The sequence below is a fragment of the Hemicordylus capensis genome, chromosome 3, assembly GCF_027244095.1.
Source record: "Hemicordylus capensis ecotype Gifberg chromosome 3, rHemCap1.1.pri, whole genome shotgun sequence".
Taxonomy (NCBI): domain Eukaryota; kingdom Metazoa; phylum Chordata; class Lepidosauria; order Squamata; family Cordylidae; genus Hemicordylus; species Hemicordylus capensis.
The window spans coordinates 310,049,887-310,060,451 of record NC_069659.1 but is presented as its reverse complement, the minus strand read 5'-3'; the positions used below and the strand labels follow the sequence as shown (position 1 = coordinate 310,060,451).

General features: G+C 47.1%; 1 protein-coding gene across 7 annotated transcripts in view; it reads left to right on the top strand.

The window, feature by feature from the left end:
- Nucleotides 1–789: 789 nt before the first annotated feature.
- DOCK10 (dedicator of cytokinesis 10) overlaps nucleotides 790–10,565 on the top strand; it is a 296,882-nt gene continuing 287,106 nt past the window's right edge. For 5 of the 7 annotated variants that reach the window (XM_053308598.1, XM_053308611.1, XM_053308600.1 and 2 more), the window contains exon 1: nucleotides 790–1,275. In XM_053308598.1, coding sequence (XP_053164573.1) covers nucleotides 1,060–1,275 — 216 coding nt within the window. In that variant the 5' untranslated portion in view covers nucleotides 790–1,059. The remainder of the gene's footprint in view (nucleotides 1,276–10,565) is intronic. The other 2 variants (XM_053308608.1, XM_053308599.1) reach the window with 1 other exon arrangement.

The following is a 10,565-nucleotide window of genomic DNA, read 5'->3' as shown; positions in this document are numbered from 1 at the left end:
GCAAGTCATATAGGCTCTGTGCTGGTGCAACGCCAGTGTCACATAATTGCTGTGGTGTTGGACTGTGACTGGAGAGATCTGGGTTCAAATCCCTGCTCAGCCATGGACCTCACTGGGTGCCATTGGGCCAGTCATTCTTTCTCAGCCTAACCCACCTTGCAAGGTTGTTGTGAAGATAAAATAGGGAAAGGGGAGAGCCATGCACACACATGTAAAGTGCGTAAAGCTTGCATCCAGGTCTCCAAGATCCAAGTATCCAACGCTGCAGATCCAAGATCCAACGCTGCAGGCCTTGCTTCTGGAAATGTTTTCCTATAAACTCTTTTTGTAAATTGTAACCTAGTGACAGGCGGTGCTGAACAGAATCCCGGCACAGCGTGTCTCAGTAATGCGTGGGCAAGAGCGATCATTCGCTCCTAGAGCAAAGAGGGACGCTTTGTTAGCAAGACGGGGTTGCCGTTGCAAAGGGGAGACATACCAAGGCACACATGAAGAAACGTGGAAAAAAGTCTCTGGCTCCCCCACCCCCCACCTTTCCCGGCGCGCGCACGCATTGATCCAAGTTGAGAAGTCCCTTCTTCCTATAAAGGCACTTGGGCTGATATGCTGCTCACCCTTTATTGTTCCTCCTCCGCCTGTAATTTAACTCCGAACACCCCCCCCCCCACCTTGGTGAAAGGACTGAAACGTCCCAGCTGGTATCTGAAGGGTAAACACTCCGGAGCCTCCCTCTCCAGGGTTTGTCTGCAGCGAAGTCGAGGAAGCCCCCTTCGTGCTGCGTGGAGCTGTGCTGCTCAGCCAAGCCCGCCCGTGTGAAAGGCGAGGCGGCTGCGGCGGGGAACGGAAGCGTTTTTGCCTCGCTTCGGGCACCCTCCAGCGTTGCTCTCCGTTTCCAGCGCCGCCAAACCTCCTCGCTTCCTCCCCTCCCACCCACGCAGCCCCCCTGAACTTGGCGCTCCCCGAAGTGCCGCGGAACTGGGCAGGGAGAGGGAGAAGGGGCTGTCGTCACGCCTTCGAGCGGGGAAGGGAAAGCAAAAAGCCCCAAGTTTCGCTTCCTGGATGCGCCTCTTGCCTCGGCCGGGCAAGACCAGGCAGAGACGAAGCTCGCCCTGCTGCGACGGGCCGCCGCCGCTGGAGGTATCCTTCAAAGACCCGCCGATGGCTGGCGAGAAGACGCGGCGCTTCACCCGCAGCCTGTTGAGACCCAGCGCGGCGCCGTCGGAGCTTCGCCACCACAGCATCGCCACCGTCGCCAGCAGCCGAATCCACTTGAGGGTGAGTTCAGTTCGCCTCTTCTGGCCAGCGCGGGAAAGAGAGTGCCCGTCCGATCCGGAGCTGCCTCGCGCTGGGCTGCTTCTCTTGCCGGCCGGTCGCGGAGGGGATCGTCCTTTTGGCAATTGCGGGGCGGCAGCACGTGCCTTCGGGGTCTTCGGGTGGGCGGGGGGGGGGGCTGCTGCAACGCGGTTGTATATATATAGGCTGAGCAGAGGAAGAGCAAATGCACGTCTCTGAGTTCAACTTGTCAGCCCTGAGCCCATGCTTTACTCTTGCAATGCGCTTTCTGGCATTCCAACAGCCTCATTATCTTAATAATATTTGCAATAAAACTGAAAGGTAGGTTAGTGTTTTTGTGGCGGTATTGCAGGGGCGGATGGGGGGGCCGCAGGAGCTGAAGCAGAGACTGAGTGGCTGGCTGCTGGCTAGCCCAGGGGTTCTCAAGCTTGGGTCTCCAGATGTTGGAGACACTTGGCTCTTCAGCCAGCCAGTCTCCAGATGTTGGAGACTACTTAGATCTCCAGACAGCAGCCAACAACCTGGATGGCTTTGGATAACTTCATGGAGGAGAGGTCTATCAACTGCTACTCGTCAGAGGGCTATAGGCCACCTCCAGCCTCAAAGGCAGGATGCCTCTCTGAGTACCAGTTGCAGGGGAGCAAAAGCAGGAGAGAGGGCATGCCCTCAACTCCTGCCTGTGGCTTCCAGCGGCATCTGGTGGTCCACTGTGTGAAACAGGATGCTGGACTAGATGGGCCTTGAGCCTGATCCAACAGGGCTGTTTTTATGTTCTTACGTTGCTGGACTACAACTCCCATTGCATTCCATTGCAGCTGGGGATGATGGGAGTTGTAGTCCAACAACATCTGAGAACCCAAGCTTGAGAACCCCTGGGCTACAAGCAGGGGCGTAGCGAGAGAGTGGAGTGGGCCCTGGGACAAGAAGTGAAGATGGACCCCCTGCCTTCTTCACCCCCAACCCCAATTCTTCTACAGCGGAAGAACTGTCCAGACATGGTGAAGAACAATACATTATCAGCATGATCTTTCTCTCACTCTCATAAATAATCACACATACATAGACACTCTCACAGACTCATCCTTGTGTGTGTGCGTGTATTTCCTTGGCTCAAAAACACTTTTAAACATATGTCCTGGCTACAGTTACCTCATATATTCATCAGTGGTAAAGAGCATGCTGTCACCCCGCTGGCCTTCCCTCAGTGGCCCCGGGACATTCTCCCACCCCTCACCCCCCCCCCCGGCTGTTCATTTGTAGCTACACTCTGTCTAACAGCAAGAGAAGTCTGCATATGGCTACTCAAAAGTAAGTCCCACTGAGTTCAGTGGGATTTACTCCCAAGTAAGTGTGCAGCTTTGCAACAGAAACTATGTATGTTCTTTCAGAAGTAAGCCCCATTATGTTCAGTGAGACTTACTTCCTAGTAAGTGAGATAGCTTTGCAATCATTGAGTTCCAGGGAGGTACAAAATTTGAATCAGACAGCATTCTTACAGTGCAGTCTTATATTTGGCTCCTCAGTAGTACATCCCATTGAGTTCAAAAGTGGCACAGCAGGGAAATGATTCACTAACAAAGCAGAAGGCTGCAATTTCGAATCCCCTCTGGTATGTTTCCCAGACCATGGGAAACACCTATATCAGGCAGCAGCGATATAGGAAGATGCTGAAAGGCATCATCTCATATGCACGGCAGGAGGCAATGGTAAACCCCTCCTGTATTTTACCAAAAAAACCCACAGGGCTCTGTGGTCACCAGGAGCTGCGGCCACCTCGAGGGCACAACTTTACCTTTAGCTTTAAATACATGCACAGGATTGTCGCCTCAGATGCTTATTAGGCTAGTTATGTAATTAGTCTTGTGCCAAAAGTCTTCTATATTCTGGGTTTAACTGTTTCTATACTGAACATCTGCTTTCTAACAGAGATCGTATCCAGCTGCTCCAACTGCACTCCATATATCACCTTTTGCATAACATTTATTTATTTTAAAGATTTCTAATGGCCTTTCATCAAAAACTGCTGGAGTGCCATACAATCGAAATTAAAACAATAAATATAACAAGAATAAAACAAATAGCAGGAAAGTGGCATCTCATAAAATGGTGGAGATTAAAACCAGTTTAGATTACATTCTAGAGCACTTGGGCAAACAAAAACCTCTTTACATAAGTAGATAAGAACAGCCCTGCTGGATCAGGCCCAAGGCCTATCTAGTCCAGCGTCCTGTTTCACACAGTGGCCCACCAGATGCCTCTGAGAAGCCCACAGGCAAGAGGTGAGGGCATTCCTTCTCTCTTGCCGTTGCTCTCCTGCAACTGATATTGAGAGGCATCTTGCCTCTGAGGCTGGAGGTGGCCTATTGTTGCCTGGTGCTAACATGACAAAATGGTTAGCAGGGCCCCAGGTGAACATCTCCAATGACAGCATTCTGAAGTCAGGGTGCCGCAACCAAAAAGGCTTCCCTGATTACACATGCCTAACCTGAAAAGGTGGTGAGACTTAGAGGAGGGCTTCTGCGGAAGAGTGAAGTTTCCAGGCAGGTTTATATGTCAGGAAGCAGCCGTTCCAAGTACCCAGGTCCTGGGTAAACACCAGCACTTTGAATTGTGCCTGGAAATGAACTGGCAATTAGTGGAGCTTTTCCAGAACTGATGAGATATGTTCAAGATGGCTGGTCCCAGTTAGCAGTGGCCACAGTGTTCAGTACGAACTAGTTTTTTGAGAAGTGTGCCAAGACAGCCCTCTGTAGAATACATTGCAGTAGTATAATCTTGAGAATTCCAATGTGTTGATAGCTATCTCTGTCTAGAAGGGGTTACTCCAGCCAAAGCACATTGAGCCATGAAAGGCACTCAAGGCTCCAGTGACAATGCTGGATTCAGTAGTGCCCCCCAAACTACAGACCTGATCCTTCAGGGCCAGTGTGAGGGACTATCTAGAATGGACTGTACACCCCATTCACAGTCAGATGGACCACTCACTGAAAGAGTCTCCATCTTCCTTTTATCTGGATTTCACTTCAGTTTATCGGCCCTGATCCATCCATTGCTGATTCCAGGAGTTTTAGCATGTTTTTCCTTCTATATGATGTATGATGGGAATAGATATGATGGGGAATTTCATAATTAGAACTCCTGGCCTTTTAAAAAGAAATTAATGGGGCACCAATTTGTATTGGCCCAGGGGTTTAATTCTCTGACCCTGCACACACTTCCAAATATAGATGTGTTAGAAGTATAAAGCCATGACAACAATGTTAAAATTAGGGATGTGCACAAATGTTATTTGGCGCTGGTGGCGGTGGTACTTTAAGGGTGGGGGAAGGTTGCACTCCTCCCACCGCATTTCCCCCACCAGTGCTGCATTATTTTAAGCCCCTCGGGGCAGCAGTGTTTCTCCCTGCCGCCCCGTTTCCCTCAGTGGCCGGAAGTAGCGACTGCGCATGCACCCGTTGTGTGCGCCTGTCTGACATGCACATGCACGATGGGTGCACATGCAGTCACTACTTCTGGCTGATGAGGGAAATGGGGCGGCAGGGAGGAACGCTGCCACCCTGAGGGGCTTAAAAATAACGGAGCACCAGCAGGGGAAATGCAGCGGGAGGGGTGAGTACACCCTCCCCCGCCCTTAAAGTACCACTCCCACCGAAACGCTGAAACCACCACCACCCCCTGCCGAGCCGAAACATTTTGGAGGTCTTTATAATGGCCTCCAGAACATTTTGGGCTCAAGCCTAGTTAAAATAGCAGTTAAATAATCCTCTGAAGCTCCTGTTATCTGCGGGCGGCGGGGGAGGATTTACTTGTCCCAGGAAGGTTTTCCTTCTGCAACTAACAGAAGCTTTAGGGAGAGGTGTATTTGGATTGGGGCCATGGTGCAGGGACAAAAGGCTAGCCCCCCCCCTTCACTTGGTTGGGGTACAGAGACTGTCTTGCAGTAGGAAGCATGAATGGACCCCTTTGCTAAGCAGGGTTAACCTTGGCATTTGGATGGGTTACTACATGTGAGTACTGTCTGCTGAAATATTCCTCCCTCTTAGGGGATGGGGCCATAGCTTAGTGGCATAGCATTTGGATGCATAAGGACCCAGGTTCAGTTTCTTGCAGATCTAAGGTTCAATTTCTGGCATCACCAAGTAGGACTGGGAGAGACCCTCACCTGAAACCTTGGAGAGCGGCTGCCAGTCAGTATAAACAATACTGAACTAGATGGGCCAGTGGGCCAACTCTGTATAAGGCAACTTCCTGTGTTCCTATGTGCTTCGGCTTCTATTCAAATGGAGGTCCCCTGCAGTTGTCATTTTTTTTTTTTTAAAGAAAAAGACTTTAGGAGCTCCAGTCACAGAACTCCCATGCCAGGTCTAGTTTAGGCCTAACACTAACTGGGTTCCATTCTTTTTTTAATGTTTATTAGCAGAATGCCATTGTTTAATACATACATCACAGTCATCTGTTCTGACAGCACTTTTTTAGCCTACTTTTCTCATGGAAAGTAGCTTTGTGCAATCTCCTTGCTGTCCCTTTGTGTGTCTGTCTGTGTGTGTGTGTTCCCCGTCAACAACTTTGCAATGACTGGACAGATTTGGATCAAATTTGATACAGTTGTGTAGTGCCACATAGGGACACCTCAATGACATACTTCGCAATGACACCATCTACCTCAATTCAAGATGGCACATGCATGAACTTTTGAGGTAGAAATGGGCTATTGTTTGAACCCCCAATGGGTTTACACCAAACTTTATATATATGTTAAGATTATAGAGGACATAAAAACTTGATATCCCATAAATGAATTCCAGAAACCATTTCAAGATGGTGGCTGAGCGTGTGTTCCACCTAACTTTGCAATTCTAGGACCTATTTGGATCAGATTTAGTGCAGTTGTAGTGCCACAATGGGCACTACAATAATGATGTCATTATCTCATTGCCATCCTCCACCTATACACGGTGCAATCTGTTCTTACAGACGAGTCTCTGGTGGCTACAGTTTTACTGTACTCTGCATACTGCATTTGGCGTTTAACAAAAAGAGCATGAATTTGAAGGTGGTAATTATCAATTAAAATTCTAGTGAGAGTAGGCGGATTAGTTCTTACCAGAACTGCTTGTTTTAAGTGAACCTTTTGGACATCCCTCTCCAATGAACTCTTTAAACATGACTCTACCCAAACCCGTAGGATCTTGAATAAAGTGAAATGTTCTATCTGCGATTGCAGTCGTATCTTCTGTTGTATGTGTCTGTGCTTTGACGGGAAACTTATTCACTGCTGCATTTCTTTTGTAAATTAGTTGAGAAACATCTTTATATTTAAAAGACTTAGGACATATGTAACAAATCCCATGCTACGTGGGACATCTCGCGAGAGTTTTGACAACACTGGTGGGGGGGAGAGGGCATAGAGGAGGAGGCTGAGGAACAGATGGAGGGGCAGCTGCTGCCAAGGAGGAGAAGTGGCATCGCTCACTCCCTCAGCTCCAACTGCCGGCCTCTGATGCCTCACCGAGTCTCCTTGCGAGGAAGATGGCAAAGCTGGGGCTTCCCATCTGGCCTGTACCGATGGCCCTTGATACTCTCTCCCACCCAGCTTGGCCATCCTCCTTGTGAGGAGACTTGGCAGGGTGTCAGAGGCTAGCCAGTTGAGGGAGTGAGCAGCGGTTGGATGAGCTGAGAGAGTGGGGGAGTGGAGGAAAGGGAGTGTCTGTGAATGTGGTGGTTGAAAGTAGTGGTAGGGAGGAGAGGGGTGGCTGCGAGTAGGGTGGCTGTGAGTGGGATGGCTGAAAGTGGTGGAGGGGAGGAGAGGGGATGGCTGTGAGTGGGGGTGTGGAGGGGAGGGGTGGCTGACACTGAGCAATAAAGCAGGGGCTGTGGCAGGACTTTAAGGAGAGCAATAAAGTCCTAGTGTGCAGATGTTCTGCGCAGGGCCAGTAAGGTGTTTTGTTTTTTTAAAATATAAAAGTCAATCTGTTGTTGGTATGGTCTGTTACATGTTATAGTCATGTACACTCAACATGGTCATGTGTGCAAACTCTTTTTGCCTAGTGTAAAAAGTGGGAGGCTTCAGATGATTCATTCATAATTTGCATACATGACAAGTTCATCATATTCGAGCTTCTCGTGGCTTGGCAATATTTTCCCCAATTTAAAAAAAGCTGCTTTAATTTATTTTGAATGATGAGATTGCCAAGTGACTGTTGGAATAATTTTGTAAAAGTAATTCTCTTATTTTAGTCATTGCCACCTGTGAAAAATGGGTGTAAATTTTTATCCAGTGTAAAGAATATAATAACAATGATGATATATATATATATATTTATATTTTATTGTATCATTACATGCATGTGTACATGCTTTTTCTTAGACTAATTTTGTGCACAGAACATAGCAGATTTTTAATTTAGTCAAGTGGCTGTAAACTGTAGTGAAGTGAAAGATCTGAGTTATTGTTGGTTAGAGTACAGAACTAGTAGATCCGAATTTATATAGTGCCTTGGCCATCTGCTTGGCACTGAACCACATAACTAATATGGGGAAGTGGATACTATGTGAATTCACAGAAAATGTTCCATTTCCCTATCCCCAAGCAACAACTTTTCTGGCAAACCATATGCCCGCTTAAAATTCACCTGGTTTTATGTACATTCCCATAGTACATTGTTTTTTCAATTGCTTTGTAATCTAGGCCAGTGTTTCCCAATCCTTTTTCATCCTAAAGCACACATAAACTCCCTGCTTTTGGAGATGACTACGCTTTTGGGGATGTGGCACACCAGCCAGTGTCCCTGTGGCACACTGGTTGGGAAACACTGATATAGGCCACATAATAAAGTGGACACTGCACAAATAATGCACTAATAATGAATATGTGGTTTTGCTTAGGATAATGCTGTATTATAGTCCTCACACATGTATTTTACTCCACACCATACTTCTTTGAGTAAATGGGTTGGGTGATGGATTTTGAAAAAGTCGTGGGGTTTGGAAACAATTGTAGAAGGTGGTTTGGTGTGGAAGGCTTGAAATATAATAATACAGATGGTTGGACATAAACAGGTTTAAATATTGCATAAATGCAGTGGCTACAAGTACTGTATGCTGTGAAAACTACATTGTCTTCCTGGATCCCATTAGACAGGGTGGCAGGACCTCAGAAAACAGGGGAGATCGTTATTGCACCATTGATAGTTCTCCCCCCACTGGACACAACCTCCTCTTGTTGCCTGGCCTTTCTCTGGAGGACTCCATCCTGATTTCAGGCCAGTCTCCCCATAACTAGCCACTGCTGTTTTAAAATAGGGAGGAGCAGACCCCACATCCCTTCCACACCCTTCCCCTCCTCCTTACCTACTCCTTTAATGCCTCCATGGGAACCATAGTCTCTTTCCTGGCCCCACCTATGCTTCCCTGCCCACTCCTGTGTGTCTCTCCCACACTCCCAGGATCACCCTGCTGTTACCATCCTTGTCCAAAGGGCTCAACCTGGCTGGCCTCCTCTAGTTGATCATCATCAGGAGGTCAACTAGATGAAGGACTGGATGAGGTATAATAAATCGAAACGGAATCAAAGCAAGATGGAGGTACTCATGGTAAGGGGTCATACTTTGAGGGATGTGATAGATCTTCCTATTCTGGATGGGATTGTATTCCCCCTGAAGGAACAGGTATGTAGCTTGGGAGTGTTTTTGAACCCAGGCCTTACTCTTGTTTCTCAGGTTGAGGCTGTGGCCAGGAGTGCTTTCTATCAACTTTGGTTGATATGACAGCTGCATCTGTTCCTTGAAGATAATGATCTCAGAACTGGTGGTGATCTCAGAGAGTGGTGCACTCTGGTAACCTCTAGGCTCGACAACTGCAATGCGCTCTATGTGGGGCTGTCTTTGTATTTAGTTTGGAAACTTCAGTTGGTCCAAAATGGAGCGGCTAGATTGGTCTCCAGGGTTTCTCACCATATTATGCCTAATGGCTACCAACAGGTTTCCAGGCAAAATACAAAGTTCTGGTGATTACCTTTAAAGCCCTAAACGGCTTAGGGCCAGGTTACCTGGGAGAGCACTGCCTTCTGCACGATCCCCACCATCATCGCAAGAGGTCCATCTCCAGACGCTGCCAGCCCGTCTGGCAGTGACTCAGGAATGGGCCTTCTATTTAGTCACTCCTGGGCTGTGGAATACGCTCCATATAGACATTTGTGGTTTAACATCGAGCCTTCAAAAAAGCCCTTAAGACACATTTTTTAAAGCCTGGCTTTTAGTAATCTTTGAAAGTTTTAAATAGTTGTTTTAACAGTTTGTTTTACTTTGTCTGTATTGTATTCATCTTTGTGAACCGCCTAGAGCCTTTGGAATCAGGACGTATATAAATAAAATAAAATAAATCAGGCTGTCTTGCCATCCAGGCCTGCTGCACTCAGAAGTGTCAGGCTGGCCATGGCTGGGCCTGCTGCTGCTCTGTCTTATCAGGGTGCCACGGCTGGGCCCTACTTGCTCCAGCGGCATTGGCTTGAGTCATCATCCTCCCAGTACCTCTGGATAACTCAGTGTACAGGATGCGGACAATATCCGGACATATGCATGACATGTCTGTGTGTATTACAATAAAAACCTCCTAGTCCAAGGTGAACATGTATGCTGTTGGTTCACAGAAGTCATGATGGATCAGTGTGGTCATTATCATTTTTAGAGCAGCACTGAGATCAGACAGAACCTAAACTTTCAACTTAGTTTCTGCCTTGGCAAGTGTTAGCAACTAGCCTAAGCCTGCAATCCTACCAACCCTTGCTTGAGAGCAAGCTCCATTTCACACAGTGGGATTTATTTCTAAATAAACATGCAGAGGAGAAATGTGTGATATGTCACTGTTTATCCTGCTCTTACAATTAGAATGAAGGACAGGCAGCCTTGCTAATTTTATGCAAGATAGATAAATTGAAAGATATATATCACACCTCATTGTTCCAGAAAAGTAGCTAGATGGGTGGAAGAAGTAGATTTCATTTCACCTTGGATGTATTTTAGCCATCGTGTAGTGTTAGTGTTAAGACAGGAAGTATTTGAAGAACTGGAATTAAACTGATTTAAAACTATATTTAGTGTATTTGATACAAAAAGCATAATATGCCCAACATGGCTTCAGTAAGATAATCTACCATAGTTATAAATACAAACATCTTTGAGCAAATTCTGATGACTCTTAATTAATTTGATTTTCTCAGTCCTGGAAGGCTGGTGAGTTTCTGGGGTTTTTAAACTTCTGGGTACTTTCCAAAG